Source organism: Aotus nancymaae, unplaced genomic scaffold, assembly GCF_030222135.1.
Source record: "Aotus nancymaae isolate 86718 unplaced genomic scaffold, 86718_ANA_hifiasm-v0.15.2.pri h1tg000067l, whole genome shotgun sequence".
Lineage (NCBI taxonomy): Eukaryota > Metazoa > Chordata > Mammalia > Primates > Aotidae > Aotus > Aotus nancymaae.
In genome coordinates this window covers 26701316-26723197 of record NW_026988482.1, presented here as the reverse complement: position 1 = coordinate 26723197, position 21882 = coordinate 26701316, and the positions used below count along the sequence as shown (strand labels likewise).

The following is a 21882-nucleotide window of genomic DNA, read 5'->3' as shown; positions in this document are numbered from 1 at the left end:
CTGTGAACCTGTCCTGAGACCCACCCCTCCCCTGTCCCCTCTGGAGAGAGCACACGCCTGTCCTGTGGCTGCCCTGGGGTCACTCACCTGCTGAGCCTGCCTCAAGTCTTCTGAGAAAGTTGGCTCGAGCCCAGAGGCCCAAGGGGTCCAGAGGAAAACCCAGACCAGGAGTCAGAAGCTGCAGCTGCTCAGACTCAGCACTGCCTCTTTTTGACTTTCCACCGAGGGGAGATTTTAAGCACTGCCCATCTGTCTGTCTATCCCATGGGGTGGGCAGCAGAGGTCAGCCTCTTGGGTTGGGGCAGGACTTCCCCTGGGGCCTTGTTTCATCTGCCTGCCCCCAGGCCAGTCCTCCTGGAGGACTCCAGGCCGGACCCCAAGGCTGTGAGGCCTGCCTGCTCAGGAATGGGCACTCAGTGGGTATGCAGGCAGAGGCCCTGGCCCTGACCCTGGTGCTCTTGGGGGTGCTGCCAGTTGATCTAGGGGTCTTTTTCTCAGATGCCGGAAAACTTACCAGTGAGCAGGGAGAGACTGTTTCCACAAATAGCACTGCTGCGGAGCTCACCTCCGCACTGGCTCCATGGCTTCCTTCATGGACCCTCAAGAGGCCAGAGGGCTGCTGCACAGTGCTTGGCTGTCTTCAGGAGTAACAGAGGTTCCGGTGGTGTCTGGAAGTTGCAGAGGCCCTGGGTCTTCCTTAGGGCAGGGGGGCGGAACTTGGAGGTGTAGACAGTGACCCAGGAGCTGGGGAGGCTGCTGTGAGGGGGCCCGGCACAGGCCCGACACGTGGCTTGGTGGTTTTGCCTCAGAAGCCCACAGCAAAGTTATTTTTGACTCCAGTTTCACGTCTTGCTGCTTTTTAAAAATACCGAGCCATGAAATTCCTGCTCCAACTGTTTTTTTATGGCACCCAGTGTTTCAGGCTGGCCACAGCAATGCTGTGATGTCACGTTCCGGTTCCTGTGACTCATGGAGGCTGCTGGGCTCTGGGACTTGAAATGCATGCAGTGGGGAGCAGGCAGGGAGCAGGCCCGCCAGCCCTGCTTGTTTGGGTCTCTTTGGCGTTTGATTTTCTTAAATGTTCAAGTCATTGCATTTTGCTGTCCTAACTCAGCAAGGCCAAGGAATTTTGCCTGTTTGCTTTGGGGATAGAGAATGGCCTTATTTGCTTCAAGATACCTTAAACCTGCTGTCCCCCACCCCATGGTGGTCCTGGAAGTTCCTGTTTGATGGGCTGCTCAGGTGAGGCATCTGGTGCCACACTGGTGGGGAAGGTGGCAGTACCTGGCCTTGATGTGGGCCAAGCTGCCTCGCCACTCTCAGGAGTTGTCTCTATCCCTCTTTCCTGGGAGGGCCTGCTATTGCTTATGGAAACAGACCCCCAGTTTTATAGTTACACCATTTTCCCTCGGGATCAGTCCTCCCACACGCGCCAGACAGAATTTGTTGGGAGAGTGTAGAGGGAAAGTCATCCGGTGCGTCTTCCCATTATCCCAGGAAGGCATGTGCAGCCCTCCTGACACTGCTCCCACTCGCAGGTAGGGCCATAAGGGTGGTGGTGGGTTGTTTCTGCAAGATGGGCCCTCTCTCTGTGTCAGCACCTCTAGCCAGCTCACCTACTTGGTCCAGAGTGGATGTGGCCACCCTCCTTGTTGTGGACCTGCATGGCTGCCCTTTTGGCCAGAGACATACTCAGGACAGCCTGAACTTCTGTGTAGGGGTTTGGAAACAAGAGGCTTGTTCTCCTTCTGGTAAGAGGCTACTTCCTGTGGGACAAGGGACTCAAGACTATCTGATGTGTGCCAGGGACACACTTGGTAGCAGAGGGACTGGGGCAAATGTCTGTCTGGGCCCCTGGCCTTTCCCCAGCCCTGTTACTATTTTTGGCATTTTGCCCAAAGGCACCTTTGGCTTTGCAAATATGGAAGGACAAGGGAGCCTGCATCTTCTCCAAGTCGCCAGTCAGGGCCAGTACCCTGCCTGCCTCGTGGCATGCAGCCTGTGAGCAGCACTCAAAAATGGGCAAGCTCATGTTTGTAGGGGGACTGGATGGCAACTCCCTTGGGGGTCTGGCAGAAAACTCTGGTTTTCCATCTTCTATCCTGTCTGCAGTTGCAGCAGAAAGCACCCCCTTCCCAAAGAGGCTGCAGATTGAAGGCCCCTGCCTGCCAGATGGGCTCGGCAGTGGCTGTGGTTACCTCTGGGGCCTGGGAATGTTCATGGTCGGTCGTATGAGATTTCTTCTGTGAAGCTCTGAGCAGGCCTGGAGATGGGGGAGGGCTGGGAGATGGCAGGCAGGAGTGGCTGGGGGAGAGCAGAGGCTGGGAGCGGGGAGAGAGGCCCGCGCAGAGACATCTCATTCGGGCTGAATCTAGGCTTGCTCTGAGAGGAGGAAGGGAGGGAACTCCCGGTAATTTGCTCTTGCTCCTCTAGGACCTGAGGGCCCTCCAAGGAAAGGCCAAACACAGGCCACAAGATAGGGGCCTGTGAGTGTTATAACAGGAGCCCAAACTGGCCTGCATGGCTCTGAGATTAAGCAAGCCACAGCCTTGTTCATCACAGCTGACCCCGTGGCCACTTGGTGCTTTCCTGAATGAAGCACCACCACAGCAGGGCCAGGAAGGGCTGCAGTTGGGCTTGCTGCTTCCTCCCTGGCGGTCTGTAAAGGACTGTGATCCAGGCCTGTACTATGGGTACAGACCCTCCTCATGCCTACAGTGGCCATGGCTGAGGAAGCAGAGGAAGCCTTGAACTTAAGCATGGCATTTGGGAAGCAATTATGTGCCCCCTGCCCTTCTGATCTGGGCCCAGCCAGTGGCTCCAGAAAACCCGCCAAGATGATTGGCCAGGTTTCCCCACTGTGGATCGGTGGATGCTTGGCAGGACGGGGGAGCCTTGAGACTCCATCCCTGGTGGCTTATGCCCTTCTTCCTCCCAGAGGTGGTCTTGCTGGGTAGTAGCTGCAGCCCAACTTGCCAGGCTATACTGAGACTTCCAGGCCTCCAGCAAGCTATCAAGCTGTCTCTCTGGCTTAGAATGATCATGTTTTACTGGGTCTTGGGACAGTAGTTGACTAACTATATGGATTGTTAGAAAAGTCAGTCTCTGAAGAAATGGGATGCAGAAGGCGGCCAAGGCCAAGGTCCACACCCCATGCTCAGCCCTATTTGGACTCACCCTGAAGTCAGAGTCCAGCAGAGTCTATGGCCAAGCATGACTGCTGTCCTACACCTTGGGGCCTATGTCTGTCAGACACTTGGCTTCCCTGGTGGCCTGTACATGGCTGGCAGAGATGTGCTTGAACCCACCCCAATGTCAGTGGGACTGTGGCTCAGGTCTTCCCTTCAGGTGTGAGCAGCACCTCATGGGTCCCAGGAGCACCCAGTTTTATGAATGGTCTGAATGGACCCACTTTTTATAGCTTCTCCTTTTGGGGGAAACAGTGATATGGAAAAGAGAGCTGTGTTCACTTAAAAGGAGTTGCTATAAAGCCATGAGGAAGGTAAATAGCTAAGATTCCTTAATCTGGTGGCTAATCCACTAGGAGAAAATAGTGTTTCATATACTTCTCGAAGAGAGCTAATCTTCAGTAGAGGTGGGGGCTGGGGGACATAAAACCGTCAGAGAAATCCTATATCCCTGAGATAATGTGAAACAGAACCACGGATTGTAGGCTCAAGGGACTGAAAGCTCATTCTCTGCTGTTTGCAGCAAACTGTGGGGTTAGGGGGAGTTGCTGAACGTGGAGAGATTGGAAGGAATTTTTTAGAAATTGGTTTTTGTGAACTGGTTGTGTGTGATCCTGGGCCTGTTAGCACGCCAGACATCAGCATGAGAGGGGAGCTCCATTCCTTCCCCTCTGAGGTCCAGGCTTTGGAGCTTTTAGTCATAATCAGACCAGAACCGAGCTGGGAAGGGGAGGAACTGGGCTGCTTCCTTGACTCTCGCCCCTACTTCCTGCCAAAGCAATGAGGCTTCCTCCCTCCCAAGACTGGCTGTTGGGGGCTGGCCCCTCCTGCCTGCTCGCCCCCCTCTCCCTCTCCCACTATCCCTTCAAGTCCACCAGGTCCAAGACCCATGCTGGGGTGAGTGTTCCTCACAAGTTGGGTAGGCCCATCCTCAGATTAGGGCTGCCATTTGGCCTGGAGGACCTGGGCTGGCAGGCACCAGACGGGTGTTCCCTGTATTCCCACAGCACTCAGGACTGGGCATTTGTCCATCCAGTACTCAGTGTGTACCTACTGTGTGCCAGGTGCTGTCTAGGAGCAGTAAGACAGTCATGAGCAAGAATAGACAACAACTTCTGTCCTCGTGGCACTGGCACTCAGACTGACTGATGTCCACAGGCTGCTCCAGGGGCATCGTTTGTACCCTCTGACATGAAGGCCCCTGAGCTGCAGACCATTAGGTGCTGGGTGGTGGCTGGGGCCGGGAGGCAGAGGCTTGGGCGGTGCAAAGGACTGGGCTTAGACCAGCAGGTCTTGTCTGCAGAGGGCTAGGCTGGCCACTCTGGCCCCCCAGTCACTGCTGACATGTGGCAGCAGGCTGGCCAGGGCACCACCAGCAAGGCAGGGCCCTGAGTGTGCACACACACAGGGGTACACCGAGTGACAAGGCTGGAGTTGGGAGGAGACAGTGCAGAGCTAGGGTAGGCAGTGGGGCCCGGCAGCCCTGCTTTGTTTTGTTAGCTCATGAGACCCCACAGCAAAGAGATTCCCCTTTTATTGCATCTGTTTTAGATCTTCAGAATCTGAGTGAAGTCAAAACCATGCTACAGGGGAGATTAATTCCATATTTTTCATCTTTGCAATGAAGCCAAAGGAAAGTTAGACATTTAGTGCAGCACAGTTGAGACCAGGGGTGTTGAGTCAATGGCCAGCCCAGGACATTTGCCCGGCCTGCCACAAGTGTCTTCAGTGGTGTGACCGGGTGACTGCACCCTCTCCCTGAGACTCAGAGCAGCTGGGGCCACCCCACCTCTGGCCCAGTTATCTGGCTCCTGTGTTGGTGTGGAGGAGACTGGAGAACTCCAGCCCCACCAGGGAGGCCTCCTGGGGGACCCCAAATCAACCACAACCTGGGAAATAATTAAAAGGAGCTTCCATCACAGGAGAGCTTTAAGAAGCAGCCAGACCACCACGTGCATCAGTGGCTCAAACCCGACCACATCTGGGCCCATGGCTCCCCAACATCCCAGAGCTCAGCCAGGGCGATGGCTAGGGGAGTCATGTTCCCCATAGTGCATGCCTGTGCCCAGCCAGACACAGCGAGTGCCACATGTGTATTAGTTATTAATATGACTATTGCCATGACTATGAGAGAGGTGTTTTACAGACAAGGAAACTGAAGCCTCAGTCAGGTAACTTGCCCAAGGCCGCTCGGCGAGTTAGCTCAAAGTTTACCTTTGAGCCTAGACCATATAGCTAAGGAGTCTGTGTGATTACCACATGGGACAAAGGTTCCCCACTGGGAATCCCTCAGTGGCATTTTCCAAGGGCCTACACCCATGAGGGGAGGAAGGTAGGTATCCGAGCCCTGGGGCCAGGGCAAGGAGGCTCCAGGGGTGGGAGAGTGGGCAGGCCCTGGATAGGCGGGGTTGGGCAGGGGAGGCAGTATCGATGGTCAGCACAGGGCCTGGACAGCCACAGAAATGCCGTGCTCAGTCTGGCCTTCATCCCTAAGCTCTTGGATAGGAGAGGGGTACAGAGAAGCAGTGAGGAGGCAGGGGGTAAAGGGTGTCCCAGGAGTAGGGCAAGGGGAGTCACTGGGAAGCCTAGGCCCAAGGATGGGGACTGAGGAGCAGGCAGGAGGGGCACCTGAGTCCTGCCTGGGAGGCCCTAGTGCAGGAGGAGCCCAGCTGGGAGGGGGGAGGGGGGCCTGCCTGAGTCTGGCAAGGACACTTCTCTCACCATGGTACCCTGATCAGCCCAGTGTGGCTGCCAGGGGGGGCCTGGGACAGCGTGGCCCTGTGTGCTTACCCTCCTATTGCCTCTCCCAGGCTTTACCCAGCTACTGCCTCTCCCTTCTCTCCATCAGTGCGGCTTCCCACCTTGTCCCATCAGTCGCTGATGCCCCATCTCCTGGCCTCCCTGCAAGCCTGCCAGCCCGGGACAGTTGCAGCTCCCCAGCCCAGGCAGAGTGGTTGGTGGGACACATGACTCTGCCTCCATTCATCAGTCTGGCCCAACCACCCTGTCCACCTCCACACCACCTGTCTTCTAGCTCAGAGGAGGCTCCCATAGAAACCAGTACCACTCACCCAGGAAGGCCCCAGGTACCAGCACCCAGGGCTCTGCTAAGAGTAGGATGTGGATATGGGGAAGGGCCCTGGCCAGGGTGAGCAGGAGGCCCTGGGAAGACGGGCTGCCCCAGAGCTGGGGGGCAGGGGGATGGCGTGGGGAAACCTCAAGTGAGGCCTGCACTTGAGGAAGTATTTTTAAGGATCTGGCCACCCTTGTTCTTTCCTGCCCCCAAGATGTTCTTTGCTGTCAATAGTAGTGGAGTAGCTTTCCCCCGGCCTAGACGGGACTGTGGCCACATCAGTGCTCAGAAGCCCCCAAGAGCTAGGGTCCCTTATTTGCTGCCTGTGATGGGTGTTGACAGATGTGTGGGAGTGAATGATGTTGTTGGCTACCCCTGAGGAGGGTCATGAGTGTCCCACAGCTCCTCAGTTTTGGAGACGCTTCCCCACCATGTTTGCACACGAGTGCATGAGGGAGGCCTTCAGCAAAGATGGTGATGACCATGGCCCTGGGAGGAGGAGCAGCTGCAGGAAGGGACCTGTCCTTAAGGGTGTGCCCTTGGTCTGTGCTCTGAAGTACCAGTCCATTCCCTTCTTTTTCATGGCCTGTGGGACCAGGTGTCTGTGGTCAGTTCCTAGGTCAAGCCTCCTCTCCCAGAGTTTATTCTGGAACCAGTGCTCTACAAACTGGCCACAGGCACGTGGGATCAGCATCCTCCCTGGCTGTGGCTGCTCAGACCTGTGAGCCTAGAGAGGCAGTGCGAGGGAGTGGAGGCTTCTCTGTTCCATTTTGTTTTAAGCTGAGGGCCCTTGGGCCCATATTTCTTCCCTGCTCAACCTCTTTAGGCCAAGCACACTGGCCTCCTGACAGTTCCAAGAGTGTGTCTCAGGGCCTTAGCACCTGCTGCATCTAGTACTTGGACAGCACTTGCATCAGCCCATCTGTTGTTTTCTCCCAGAGGCCTTCCTGTCAGAGCTGGTGCTCTCTTTCCCAGGCCAGGCAGCCCTGGCATCAGCCCCCTAGCAGGTGAACCGTATCAGGGCCCTGACTCCACCTGGAGCTCAGTCCCAGGGGGCCACACACATTCTGCTCCTGTTCCCCTCGTCCTCTCACCAAACAGTGAAAAGGGAATGAAGAGGCCTTGAAAGGAAATAGAAAGAACTGGGAAAAAGCACTAAGAAGAAAATGCAGGACAAGCCCACGTCAGGAGGAAACCAGGCAGGGAGGAAAAGAGGCTGGGGCTGAAAGAGGGGGAGGCCACAGCAGGAGAAAGGAAGGACAATGGAAAAGCCCGCGCAGGCCAGGGAGAGTGCTGGGGTGTAACTAGACTTAGGGGGAGAAGGTGGGCCTGAGGAACTGTACATCACTCCCTGGGGGTGGGGCACAGCCAGCTGAGTTGCATCTGTCCTTGTTTGCTCTGTTTCGCCATGACCGAGGGTGGGGCAGACCCTCTTAGGGAGCACTAGACCGTTGCCTCCTCTGTTCCTGTCCAGAGAAGAACTCTTCCTGTACTTCTGCAGAGCCCATGGGAGTGTCACACCGCCCGTGCCCCTCACTAGCTGAGGGGTCATGCAGACGCCCCTCTGGCCTCTCTTGATGCTCCAGATGCCCGAGTCCCCATCACACACCTCAGAGGAGCTAAGGCGCTCCCCTCCGCCACCTTGGAGGCTAGTAGAGCTACACAAACCTAGGCTCTGTCCCAGGCAGGAAACCTGAACTGGTCAGTTTGGGTCATTGCTGGGTGTGGAGGATGATGTGGCATCTGGCTCAACTGTTCCGATCTTGGAGCCCAGTGGGTCCCATAGCAGGCTTTCAGCAGACACCTAATAACTCCATGTCAGTAGAGAAGGATGCATCTGAGGTAGTGAGGTGCAGAGTGGGGGTGTCTGTTGAAATGTCCCCAGTGTTCCTCTTCTGCTTGGAGTTGGGGGCCCAGGTGCCAGACATGTCTCTGAGGACTTGTATTTCAGTGCAACTGCTTTGGGCATCACTACAATTTTTAGGGGGCTAAAAATAAAAGCCTGTCACTTTAAAATCAGTTCTTTTTATACCACGCTCAGAAGGCCCTTTAAGGTGTTACATAAAACGTCTTACACATCTCGAACTGTGAGGGAGAGAAGATGCACTCGCCCTCTGAATGTTGCCCCAACGGGACAGATCACAGTGTCTCCTCTTCCCTGAGCAGGAAAATTAGGATTCAAATAGGATGCCATTGTTCAGCCTCTCCCGGGGGGAGGATTTTCCTTGGAGAGCTCAGGCAGATGAATCATGGCTGGAAGCCCTACTGCCTGGCCTGAGCTTCTAGACCCAGTGTCCAGCCCAAGCTGGCCGGTCACCGTGCTCTTGATTTTGGTCCCCAGCATCTCGGCATCCTCCCTGTTGGGTCACCTGGGTTGGGCAGTCCCTCCTTCGTCCCCACTGAGGAGCTTTCCAGGGGGGTTCAACCCATCGCTGACATCACCCCGGGACTTGGCAGGGCCCTTGGCTCACCTGCACTGGACTCTGCTTTCCAGCCTTCAGGGGCCTTGAGGGTCCACTGCTCTCCCCAACCCCTCCTTCCCTCCCTGCCCACTGGCTGCCCCCAGTAGTGAGGATCCTCAGTAGTGTTCAAAAATACAGAGCGACTCTGTTGCTGACTCAGGCTTCTCAGACCACCCCATGCCTGCCAGACTCTCTCAGCTCTCTTGGGGGTCCTCACACTCAGGCTGTGCAGTCTGGAGCCCGTCTTTGGCCTCTCCTGCAGGGCCAGTCCTTGTCTTGTGTTCTTGGCCTTGCAGCACATCTCCTCCTCTCTCAGACCCCCATCTAACTCATCACCAGGTGCAGGTGCTTCATTCTTTGTGGCTATCTCTGGTTCTGTCCACTTTCCTTCTTGGCTTCCCCTGGACCCAGTCCAAGCCACTGTCATCCTCTCTCATTCTCTCTTGCCTGCACCTCACCTTCCCACAGCCATGCAGCCGCTCCCAGACTGTCCCCATGTAGCAGCCAGAGGGGTCTCACATCCCTTCAGCCTAGCAGCCCCCAGCACCCTTCTACCTCTCTGAGGGTGAAGATGAAGCTGCCAGGCATGGCCTGCAGGGCCCAGCCCCATCTCCTGCCTCCCCTGAGGCCCCCTCTCCTCGCTCCAGCACATGCGCCTCTTTCGATCCATCCCTCCCTTTCGTTACCTTCGCAGCCAGCTCAGGGCCTTCGTGCACACTGTTCCTTGGGTCCTGATGCTCTTCCTGCCCCTCTTGCCCTCTCCTCCCCAGTGCATCCCACTGTCTATGCGCCTGTGCAGCATCGGCCTCGTTGAACTAGGGTGTACCCTGTGGGCCCAGCTGAGCCTGTGTGGCCAGGCACAGGCCAGCATGGGGAGGTGCTTGGTGAGGGTCTGAGTGAGGGAAGAGCTAGGGCAAGGGTCAGCAGATTTAAACAGGAAAGATTCTAGGCTTTGTGGGCCGTACAGCCTCTGTCACCACTACTCAGCCTGCCGTTGTACCCAGAAGGCAGCCAGAGACCATATGGAAGCCAGTGGGCATGTCCATAAAACCTTATTTGCGGCTGTAGTTTGCCAACCCTTGGTCTAGAAAAACAACAGAACATGACAACATTCGATGGCAAACAAGTGATGTGAAAGTCAAGGTTTTTTGAGAGGGGTCATCGCTTCCCAGAAATTACTGGTAACAGGGTAGGAAAAGGTGGTTCAGAAATGAGCCCCCTGGTGAACCTCAGGCACATGTGACTTCGAAGATAAAACTTCTGGAGCCCTGCTGACCATACCCCGTGAGGCTTCCTGACACTGGCCCTGAGGACCTTGACCTGGGAAGCGGACAGTATTGGGTGAGGAGTGACAGTGCCCAGGCCATAGGGTGCTCACTCTGGCTTCCTGTCACTCCGATTTGGGAGAGAAGCACCTTGTTCACAGGTGAACCTTGTCTTTGAGGGATGGGGCACCCAGCAGTGACCTGGGCAAGTTCCACAGCGTGTTTTGGGACTGCTCACTTAATGCTGCGGTGGCACAAGGCCCGCTGGAAGAAGGCATTGACAGTGAAGCCACTGGGACAGTTTCTCGTTGCGCGTCCAGTAGGAGGTTCTTGTCAGTGTGTCCTTTCAGTTCCTATAACATTGAGTTTTCATGACTCAGGTGAATTATTCTTATGACCTTTGTCATAATTTCAAACCCAAATGTTTAGCCAGGTAAGAGAGTGCTTTTCAGGGGGAGGTGACATGTGAGGCCTGACAGTGTGAAGGGGTGAGTGACCCTGGGGGCTATCTATGGCCACTGTGGCTGAGGTAAGAACTTCTGCTCATTTAATTCAGAGCAGCTAGGCCCAGGCAGCCTAAACCAGGACAGCAGGTGCCACTGGGCAAGGACAGGGATCCCTGAGTCTCTCCTCAGGCTGCCTGGGTTTGGGCGTCAGGGCTGGACCCCATGCCTCTCCTTTGACATTCTTGGCGGGGATAGAGCCAAGATGCACACTGCCCTGTGCTTTAGTGTGCGCACTGCAGCCAGGCCACCGGGTTCATCAGCCTAGGCTTGGCACTGATAAGCTGTGTGACTTTAGGCAAGTTACTTAATATCACTGTGTGTCAGTTTCTTCATCTGCAAAATGGGGATAATAAAAGCTCCTACCCTGAAAGATTGTTGAAGTTTTTGGCACAACACAAGTGCCCCGTGAAAGTCAGCTGCCAAGAGAAGCCCGCGGAGCAGAGGGTGTCAAGAATCATCAGGGAGAACACCCCTGAGCCCAGTCCTTGGACCTCCTGCTGGGTCCCCTTGTGTCTAGGCCCCACACCCCAACTACACAGAGGACTTATGAATCCTTCCAGGGCAGCACCAGGTCCGGGCAGAGGAAATGAGCTGCCTGGTTCCTCACTGGCAAATGAGGTTGGCAAACAGAATTGGCCGCACCGTGGGGGAGTTGGACCCCAGCATGAGGAAGTTCTGGGAGATGGGCCATCTTTCCTGGCCACTTTGCCCAGGCCGGCCCCTCCCAGCAGCCAGAGCCTGGACTCCTCAACCCCTTCTTCAGGTTCCCTTTACCCTGCCCCAAAGCCAGAAGCCATGGACAATTGTATCAGGCAAAGCAGTTTCCCTTGTTGACACCTGGCACCCCACCCAGCCTGTACCTCTTTGGGGACTTTCTGAAGCTCTGGGACCAGACCTCTGGCCCCTGCTCCTCTGTACAGAGCAGGGTGAGAGGCAGTGTGATCAAGGAGCTGTTTGGAAGGTCAGTGCTCACTTGCCCTTGAAAGTCGTGGCTGCTGGGCTGTGGAGTGTGGACCCAAGGAGGCTATAGAGCACTCCTCCTTACCCTCCAGGGTAGGTGTGGCCATGTCTCCAGCCTGGTGAGGACAGGTGCTGTGTAGCAGGAAAATTCCCGGGGTGGATGGAGCATGAGGCCAGGAGAGCAGCCTCCTTGGCTGGGCTTCGCTGGGGGTTGGGTCACTGGGCAGCAGGAGGGAACAGCAGTGGCCTGTGCACACTGAGGCAGCATGTATTTTCTGAACCCTGGTATGGGGATGTCCTTACTTTTTGTTCTGAACCAACAGGTAAAGGTCACACACATTCTGAACAAGGTCACGTGATGTGGCTCCAAACCAGTCCATGCCAGGGATGCCCCCCATGTACCCCTTCTGCTGTCTCAGATGCTCTGCCCTCCTCCCACAGCCCCAGTGCAGCTGGGGAAGCATGGTGGTACTGTGGTGGCCTGTCCTGGCTGCTGTGGGCCTGTGGTCCAGACAGACTCCCTGCATGTGGCCTGCCAGCCCTCCTGCCTGTGTGTGCCACCAGCCCTGAGTGTGTCTCCACTTTGCCCTTTGGGTGCTCATTAAGGCATTTCCATCACTGGGGAACCCCTTCCTTCCCCTTGTAGGGGGAAGGCACAGCAACAACGTCTGAGAGCAGGAGTTCCATGTTGCACTTTCCATGAGGAGTCACCATTTTCTGTGAAAATGAGGCCCTATGCTTTATTAAGAAAATTTGATTTTTAAGAAAAATATAAAAATATTTAAGAAAGTAGAATTTTTTTTTAACTACGTGGAGCGGAGAATGCCAGACAGCATTCTAATGTACAGAAATCCAGAAAGCATCCTGCTCTCCCAGGCCTTCTTCTGGCTCAGAGTGGGGGTGACTGGCATCACATGTGCTGAGAAGGGCCTGGTGGACTTCTCCCTGATGGTGGCCACCACCCGGCACCTTGGCAGAGGAGGAACAGGGGAAGCTGAGACCAAACGCAGAGACAACAGGGCTCCTCTGAAGCCACGCTGGAGTGGGAGAAGCTGGAGAGCGGCAGCGGGGGAGATGCTGACTTGAGGGGTGTCGGGACTCGTAAAAGCCTTTTTGTCTACTGTGCTGCGAAGTGATCCTCAGAGCTCTGAGAGGAAGGCCTCAACCGGGCCAGCACCCTTCATGCAGGGGCTGGTTGTGAAACAGGTGATGCTTCTCTGTTGAAATAATTTAATACAGACAGTCTAGTGGTCACATTGCTACTGAGCTGAAGTATGGGCCCCCTATGGAACTCAGTGGAGGCCCCCGTATTGATGTTGCCCAGCACCTCACCCACGTTTTCTGGGCCCACTATTTCCACGTTTGGAAATTGGGTTCCTGTGAAAAGTCTGAAAAAAAAAAATAAAGGCAGAAGAAGAAAAACAGGCTCCTCTGCTGTGGCCTTGAGTTTGGGGCCATCGGAAAAAGTCTGGATGAAGAATGCTTTTGGCTCTGCAAATTTCACGGCAGCCAGTGGAAACTTCCAGGAATGCTGCCCCAGGCCAGCCGGGGGCCGTTTCCGCTGCCACTTTTACAAGCTGCACACACCCCCACTGCCCCCGGCTGGCTGGCCAGCACAGGGGGAATGCGATGGTCTCTTTCAGCTTAGCTCTTCCTCTCAGGGTGCAGTTCGTGTTCCATGGGTAGCAATTTCTCCAGGCTCTGTCCAGTGACGGAGGGACCAGAGCCATCATTGCCCTGATTGGCTCGTTTAGAAGGGGCCAGCCACCAGGCGGAGCACCCTCCATGGTAGCTGACGTCCGTGCGGGACGCTGCAAGAGTTTATAGCAGGCTTAGAGAGGAAACTCCCTCCTGAAATGTTTCAGTGTTTTATTAAATGTATGAAGGAAAAGTTTCCTTTCCACTGGACCAAGGCCCAGGCCTTCATGGAGCCCCAGGGAAGGGGGCGAAACCTCTTGGGGAAGCGCATGGGTGACATTAATCTGGCCCTCCTGATGCCTGTGGGCTGCATGGTGCAGGAGTCAAGGCGGCCATCCTCACAGTGGGCTCGTCCAGTGGCCGGCGGGGGCCTGATATACAGTAGGCACTCAGCCAGCCCTAAAGAGGGAAGTGAAATGATGGCAGAGGTGTCCTGGCCAGCATGGTCCAACCTACACAAGTTGAGTGGGGTGAGCACGCAGGCTCCCAGACAGTGCTGCCCCTCTGCTGACACTGTCCAAAGGCAGAGGAGGAGAGCAGCTTTCCCCAGCCTGTCTGGGAGCTATGTCTGCAAGACGGGCACCGGTCCATGAAGCACACACAGCTCCAGTGGCTGGGGGCCTTTGGCAGGCCAGGCAGCCAGGTCCACAGGTGAGCCATTGTGCTGGGTGTGTAAGCGAGGCCAGGAGAGCAAGGGCCCCGCCTCAGGAAGGCAGCATGATGACAAGCATGGTCAGAGTGGCCAACAGGGTTGAGCTGAACAACTGCTGGGCTGCCGAGTTACCTCGGCCATGAGCTTGGCGTCGTCCTTTGCCCTGGGAGGAGAAAGGGGGCTCAGAGAGTTGGAGTTGTCACCGACCTATGATTGCCTTGGGCTGAACTCCCAGATGACATATCCTAAAGTAGCGTTGGTTGAACTTGAACAGGCAGAGACCTTCCTGGGATCAGGGGACTCACCTCCCTGCCTTTGTGCCCTGCCAGCCTGGGAGGCTCTTCCAGGTGTGAGGGAAATGACCCAAGTAGAGTGCTGTCATTTGTGGGTGGTTTTCGCACCTCTGGAGTGGAGGTGGTTGATGGTCTCTAGTTGTTTATGGACAGAACCTGGCTCGGACCAGAAGCTGGTTTTGGTCCAGAACTCCAGTGTAAATGCCAGACCACTAGGGCAGTGGATTCCTGACCCCTTAGTTCTCTTGGGAAATAACCAAAGGCTGTGGGACCTGCCATCTAGTTTCCCTCACTGTGTCCCTACCCGCTGCCCACAAACATCAGAGATCAGCCATCCAGAGCCTGGAGGAGCAGACATAAAGGCAAGGGCTGTCCCAGTAGCACCAGAGACAAGGGGCCTGACGGAATCCCTAGGTGGAAAGAGCCAGCTCTTGGCATTTAGGCAGTGGCTGAGGCAGCCAAGTGGCGACTGGCCAAGGGGGTCCCTAAGGCAGCCTGGTGGCCCCTCTGTGTTCTGACCCAACCACTATTTATTTTGCAGACAGTCTCCATCCTGGAGCAGCGGTTGACACTGACAGAAGACAAGCTGAAGCAGTGTCTAGAGAACCAGCAGCTAATCATGCAGAGAACAACACCGTGATCAGGGGAGCAAGAATCAGGAGCTCGGTCAGTTTGGGGGGTGGCAGGCCAGGGATTTGTACTGTGGGACTTGGGTAAATAAAGGGGACTGAACTCTGTGGGAATCACATCCATACTGGAGGCCTGGATTTTGCAGTTCTGCCCTCCACCTTGCCATCTGCACCAGGAGGCTCTCCACCTCGTGGTCCTGGCAGCCAGAGGTCCCCCATGGGTCGGGCTCACACACAAATGATGCTTCAGACCCTACGCAGAGGGCCACATTTTGCCTAATGTAAAGGAGCCACTTGAAAATGCCTGCTTCCTCAGGGTCCTGAGACTGTGGCTCCCCCTCTGGAGGAGGCGACCCCACAATGCCTTGATTTGACTCATCATTTGGACATGTGACTGGCTGTTCCACACCTGGCATGGCATAGAAATGGATTGCACATTGGTTGGATAAGCCAGGAGTTTTCTCTAAATCTGACTAAAGGCCCAAAGTAGGCCCATCTGAATCAGGTTTGTCCAGTAACGAGCCCTCTCAAGTGGGTGGTGGCTTTGCAGTGGCCCTGGTTTCTGTTCCACACGTGTTCACTGGAGCCAGGTGGCCTCCTCCTTGTGTGAGGGCAAAGGAATCTGAAAATTAAACCTGACTTCATTGCACTTGTTGCAGGAGTGGCTTATGCTGGGTGAGACTTAATCAATCTTCCCATCCCCAGTGCCCAAACAGAGAATGAGAATGGTGAGTTGGGAGGGCCTCCGCCAGGATCAACTTTGAGGCCAGGACACCCCTGTTTGCAGCTATTTGGGGTGCTAGGGCAGCCAGAGCCCCTGCATGCCACCCACCTCCCTCTGGCTGGCCCCCACTGGCTGCTTCTGTTGGGACTCAGGTACTTGCGTTTCCATTGGCTCCTGAGGGCTTCCATAGGCTCCTACCTCTGCACCTGTGCTGGGGAAGCCAGGGCGAGTGTTTTCCCTGTGTCTGTGTGTCGTCCGTGCCTTCTGTCTTCGGCTTCTTGGGGCTCAGCCAGCCAGGGAGGTCTTTCCTCAGACACACTTGCCCTGCCCTGGGGAATGGAGGATAGTGTTAGATCTTCCCAGGAGCTGTCAGGACCACAAGGTCAGTGGGTTCACAGCCTCTGCAGCCTCCAGGTGAAAGCAGAGCCTGCATGCCTAAGAGCTTGGACTGACAAGGGGGCAGCTGTGATGAGACCTGATGAACAACAAGAACGGGGACGCTGCCTTCCCTGACCTACACTGGGTGGGAATGGAGCTGCCTGTTGCCAGCTGTGTGACCTCAGCATTGTGACCTAACTTCTCCAAATCTTGGGTTCTTACTGTGTGAAGTGGTGGTGATGCCCACTACTCTGGTTACAAGGTATGTGATGCACTGTGCCCAGTGCAGAGAGGTGCTCAAGAGAAGCCCATCACTCCCCATCCCCACCAGTCCCACTGGATCGACCGGGCCTGCTGTCAATGCCATACTCCCCCTGTGCTGTCGATGGGAAGACGCTGCTGGCTCAGGGTGCTCTGGTGGCTGCTGGGACCCACTGCATTTCTCCCATGTGGCCCTGCCGGTGTGTGGAAGAGCCTGGCAGGCAAGTCTCTCAGCTACCTTAGGAGGCTTTGAAGGAGAGTCTGGGCAACTGGAGGTCAACCTGCTCAGAGGAGGGGCAACTCGTGGGGTCAGCTGTGTTGGTTCCCTCCTGTGCCAGCCCTTCTACCACTGGACCAGCACTAGGCTGCCTGTTGTGGCTTCCAGACCTGGGCTCCACGTGTGGAGACTGATGATTTGAGCAGCCAGCCCAGGGCAAGGTTATCTCCAAAGACAGATGATGGCCCCTTGCTGGGGACAGCAGGACATGCGCAGGGTCTCCATTGTGTGGCAGCTCTTGCTCTCAGGCCAGACCAAGATTGCCATCACCCCTGTCTTCAGTTTACACCTGGATCGAGTTTGGAATCTCTCTCTGAAATCCACCTTTTTCTGCTGGAGGACTTGTGGAGTTGAGGGAGGTGGTCTTAGGGGTAGTGGTGTGGTATTTATTCCCAACTGTTGATGCCAGTGGAAGCTCCACTGGTTATTAGATGTAAGCGGTCAGGAGGGAGGACTCGCCCCCACACACTTCTTGTATGATATCAGCACGTCCTGGGACAGCCTGACATGGGCCGTCCAGATGGAGACAGGCCAGAGCCAGGGCCAGCTTGGATAGGCCCATGCTCAAGCTCCATGGACTGTCGGAGGGCTCTGCTACAGTGGTCCAGGTCCCCATCCCTCCCTTGATGGAGCCACCAGCCAGACCTGGAATTTGGGGGCAGGATGTTCTTCTTGGAATACTGCTCTTTAAAACAGCACAGGCCAGGCGTAGTGGCTCTATCCCAGCCTTTGGCCTGTAATCTCAGCACTTCAGGAGGCCAAGGTGGGCAGATCACTTGAGGCCAGGAGTTCACCACCAGCCCGGCCAAAGTGCTGAAACCCCACCTCTACTAAAAATACAAAAATTAGCCAGGCTTAGTGGCTCACGCCTGTAATCCCAGCTATTTGGGAGGCTGAGGCAGGAGAATCACTTGAACCTGGGAGTTGGAGATTGCAGTGAGCCAAGATCATGCCACTGCACTCCAGCCTGGGGGACAGAGTGAGTCTCCATCTCAAAAGAATTTTAAAAAGCTGAGCGTGGTGGCTCATGCCTGTAACCCCAACACTTTGGGAGACCAAGGCAGGCAATCACAAGGTCAGGAGTTTGAGACCAGCCTGGCCAATATGGTGAAACCCTGTCTCTACTAAAAATACAAAAAAAATTAGCTGGGCGTGGTGGCGCGCACCTGTAGTCCCAGCTACTAGGGAGGCTGAGACAGAAGAATCGCCTGAACCTGGGAGGCAGGTATTGCAGTGAGCCGAGATTGCACCACGGCACACCAGCCTGGGTGACAGAGTGAGAATCTGCCTCAAAAAAAAAAAAAAGCGCAGAGCAACTGCCTCCACGAAGCCAGGGGATCAGCGTGTATCACCATGCTGAGGGCAGAGCTTGGGTTGGGATGGGCACTAAAGCTCTCACCTGAGGGCTAAGTTCTTCCTGAGTTCTTTTTGCTCATGCGAGGCTTGACTCAGGAGCTCACTGCTCTGAGAATCTAGGGGAAGGGAAACAGGGGTCCTAGGTAGCTGTGACCTCTGTGGACACTGTCCCTCTAGCCTCAGTTCTATATCCCCACCCCCTCCTCATGGAGACGCTGCAGAACCCCTGAGCTGCACACCACACTGCCTGGGAGTGTAGGGCCCTCACAGGCAGCGAGGAGTGTGGGGCCTGGGTGGGCTTGAGGTGGCTTGGCGGGGTGTGGGGACCAAATGATGGAGCCTTTCTTGTGGAATCTCCCCAAGCGACACTGCCAGCCCTACCCGACGGCTCCCCTGTAGCTGGGGCTGCTACTGATCCCCCACTCTTGCTGCCAAGTACAAAAGCAGCCCTTCTGGAAATGCAAATGCCTCGGCTCAGCCGTCATCTCTCCTAATTTTGGATTTGGTAACTGAGCTCTCAGAAAACCAAATTGCAGGAATCTCTTTTTTGTTAGGAAGATGAAGTTAGGTTAGCATTTCTTTTTGTCAGTAAGTGCATATCAGCAGCAATTCCCCATCGATCGCCTCCCCAACCCCTTCATGCCCTAATTTTCCCTATGTGAAATAAAAGAATAGATGTCTGATTTAAACTGCCATTGCCCAGTTTCTGTGGGTTCCAGGGATGAACCTGTCCTGCTGGAGAAGCTGAGGGGTGGCTGGGATGACCAAGGCCGGCAACTCCCAGGTGGAAGCCAGCGAGTCCAGCCCCGGCCTGTGGCAAGACTTCCCACCTCACCCGAGTCACCACGCCCTGGGAGCACCTAACAGGCTGTAAAGGGGTCACCACCCACTTCAGAGACTCAGGTAGCACACGCCAGCCTGCTATGGGAACTCGGCCATCTTGCCACCCAGCACAGTCCTTGGCCCTCTGTCCAGCGATTTGATTGCCACAGTATCATCATTTCTCAGTGGTGGTGGTGGGGGCGGGGCTCTGTGGGGCAAGGGCAGAGTCGTGAGGTCAGGAGGCCCCCGACCCATGGCCCAGGTCCAAACCCTGGCTCTCCCCGACTAGTTCTGTGACCTTTTTTGGGCTGTACAATAGTCCTTGTCTCATTGGGCACTCACTACAGTGGCTGGTGCAAGCGAGTGTGGACAGCGTGTGACCATTGATGTTATCCTGCCACTGGCCTGGCGGGTCGGGCCTCAGGCCCCTTCCCTGGAACTTGGCCCCATGTGCCAGTGGGGATGGAGGGGCTCGTGGTCCCAGGGTCCCTCTGTCTCTGTAATGTTAGGTGGCTAGAGTTCTCATCTCTTGATCCCACGGCCCCTGCCATGAGTGTCCGGTGGTGAGAAGGGATTGGGCCCCTCTCCACCTGAGGTGGCAAGCACTCTAAGGCTACCTCTTCTGCTGTCACTAAGGCCACCTCTAGAGAGAGCACAGGCTTGGGGGTGGGTGTTTTGACTGCCCCGAATCCCGGAAGCCCAGCTCGCTGAGAAAGTGAGGGCATGGTGAGTCACACTGTCCTGTCGCCCCAGTGCCCTGTCATTAACCTCATTTCCGAAATGATTTGCTGGAGATGGGCCCCTGATGGCTCCAACTTTAACTGGTGTGTGGCTGTTTAAGGGGGAGCAGAATCCCCCTAGAGAACCCTCGGGAGTTCTCTCCTTAACACCCCTGCTCCGCCCTCCCAGGCTGCTGATGAAACCACATGCGCTAAGGCAGCAGTGGCAGGCCAGGCGGTCCTGGTGCCCTGGGCCGTGGCTCCACTTCCTGTGAGCATTGCCGCCCTGGAACAGGGCCACTTCCCGTTGCCTGGTAGGCTCAGCCCGCCCCAGCCAGGCCGCCCTGGCACCCTGGGCTCCCTCGCTCGGACACTGTGGGGAGTACCTCCCTAGAAGATCCAACCTGCCTCCATGACCCACGGGGCCCCCACAGCCATGCTCAAGACAAGGCTGGAGCCAGCCCAGAGAGCCTGTGGGAAAGTCATTAGGAAGCGTGTCCTGTGCCAGCCCCTCCTCCTGCCAGGAGCTACTTGTGTGGAAACACTCTCCCAAGAACCTATTTATAGAGCAAGGCCAGCAGTGTTTTCACTTTAGGTGAGGCCACCTAGAGCCTTGTCTGCCTGGAGTGTTGCTTGCAGCAGAAACCCCTGCCCCTGCTGGCTCTCTCCTGCCACCCATAACAAATCAGAACGCTGCTAGGAGGAACCTTGGCAGGAGAGGAAGTGACGTCTTCCTACGGCTTCCTTTTCTCAGCCCTAAGCTTCTCTTTTAGGCACCAGCGTGTGTTCCCGAAAGTGGGACTTTGGCATCTTTTGTGGGTACCCAGTGGGCAGAGGCCTGGCCTGCAGAAGCCAAGGTCCATGCTGAGCAGTGTCACTCAGTCACAAGTACTGACGCCTGCCCTTGTCTGTCTCCATGCTTCCCAGCTTGGCATCTGGACTCAACTTGGGAGTTAGGACTGACTTCAGAGCCATGGGTGGCCCTGAGGAGCTGGGCCCACATTTATCCAGCCTGTGTTGTCCTCCTGGTCTCCGGCCTGGCCAAGGGCACGTGTGCCCTGCAGATGCCTTACCTACCTGGCGTCTTCTTCCAGACCTCTGCCCTCCTTGGCTAGGCTCAGCTGGGGTCCTTGCCTTGACCTAGAGGTCTCTCTAGAACCATCTAGCTCCCTCAGAAATTCCCATGGTTCCTAATCCACCTCTGCACTGAGCCCCTCAAACTCTGACCCCAGCCACAGCCACCCCAAAGCGTGTCCTCATGCCCATGGTGGGAATAGGAGTGCTGGTCATGCTCTCCAGGGCCGTCACATCCCCTCTCCACCTCAGCTCAGGTCCCAGAACCTCCCTCCTAAGACAACTTGCTCTGGATTTGTTCCTCAGAAGCTGCTGCCCTGAGCCTTCTTGGCTGGAACTGTGAAGCTGACCTGTGCTCCAGGGCTGCCCCTGGTTCTTGGGGTTGGGTCCAGCTCCCCAAGTAATTACGATGTGCCCAGTAGCAGGGCCACTGTGAGACCCCACAAAAATGACCGTGACCCTTTAAGAGGTATCCCAAAATCTCCTGTTGGGGATAAATGCCTCTGGTTTAGGGGAGTCTCAGTTCCATGGTCCCCTCTGGTGGGGGATGGAAGCCTCAGGCTGGGGCAGGTCTGATGATCATTCCTCTAGCTGCCCCACCTTCAGGCCTCCCCACCTCTCAGGCTATCTAGAGCGAGACCCTTAAGGAGCCATGACCTGCTGAGATGTCGCCTGCTCACTTCCTACCTGTCTCCCGCTTCCGCCCCCGGCCCACCCCATCTGTTCTCAACACAGTAGCCAGAGTCTGCTGAGATGCTAGAGTAAAAAGTAAGAACACTTATAAGAGAGCTCATGCCATCCCTGCTCAACCTCCCGGGCAGTTCCCAGCCTCCTCCAAGCACAGGCCACGGGAGTGATCCCCACAGCTGAGGCCTGCTCAGTTTTGCCCACCCCTACCCCCTGTTTCTTGCCCCCCTGCCCTCATTCTCCTCCAGCCACACCTGCCTTCTCACTGTTCCTTGGACACGTCAGGCACTTTCCAGCCCCAGGGCCTTTGCACCCGCTGTTCCTGCTGCTGGGAATACTCTGACTTCACCTCTCTGTGCTTCGGCCTCCTCATCCATAACATGGGGTGAGAGCAAAAGTAACTCCCTAAGACTGTTGGGAAGACTTGCTGAGACAATTCACACAAAGCGCTAAGAGCTGGCATTGTCCCTGCTGGGCTGCAATCGGCGACTGAGGGAGATAGGTGGGAATTGGGGGCTGACTACCAGTGGGCTACAAGGCCCACTCCAGGCTCAGCCTCAGCTGCTCGGCTGGCCCAACCTGGGGCTCAACCAGTGCTCCTGGGAGTAGGAGCTGTTGTGCCCCGTAAGGCCCTTAGACTTTGCTTAGTAACTGCCATGGGTCTCGCTCACTGGACACCCCCACCCCACATGCCCACGTGACTCCTACACAGCCTTTTCCTATTGAGGCTTCCAACCACCAGGCCAAACCAGGTGCCTCGTCCAGTCCCACAGGACAGAGGGTGAGAGTGGGGCAGGCTCCCTGCCTGTTGCTGGCTGAGAGGGGCAGAGGGGGTATCAGGGATGGGGGTTGTCAGTG

At 56.0% G+C, this 21882-nt stretch overlaps 1 protein-coding gene across 4 annotated transcripts in view; it reads left to right on the top strand.

Annotated features, from left to right (window-relative positions):
• POC1A (POC1 centriolar protein A) overlaps positions 1-18405 on the top strand; it is an 81757-nt gene extending 63352 nt beyond the window's left edge. For 3 of the 4 annotated variants that reach the window (XM_012460655.3, XM_012460657.2, XM_012460653.2), the window contains one exon: positions 14639-14849. In XM_012460655.3, coding sequence (XP_012316078.1) covers positions 14639-14737 — 99 coding nt within the window. In that variant the 3' untranslated portion in view covers positions 14738-14849. Of the gene's footprint in view, positions 1-14638; positions 14850-15042 lie in introns of those variants that run through there. The other variant, XM_012460654.2, reaches the window with a different exon arrangement.
• The last annotated feature ends 3477 nt before the right edge of the window (positions 18406-21882 follow it).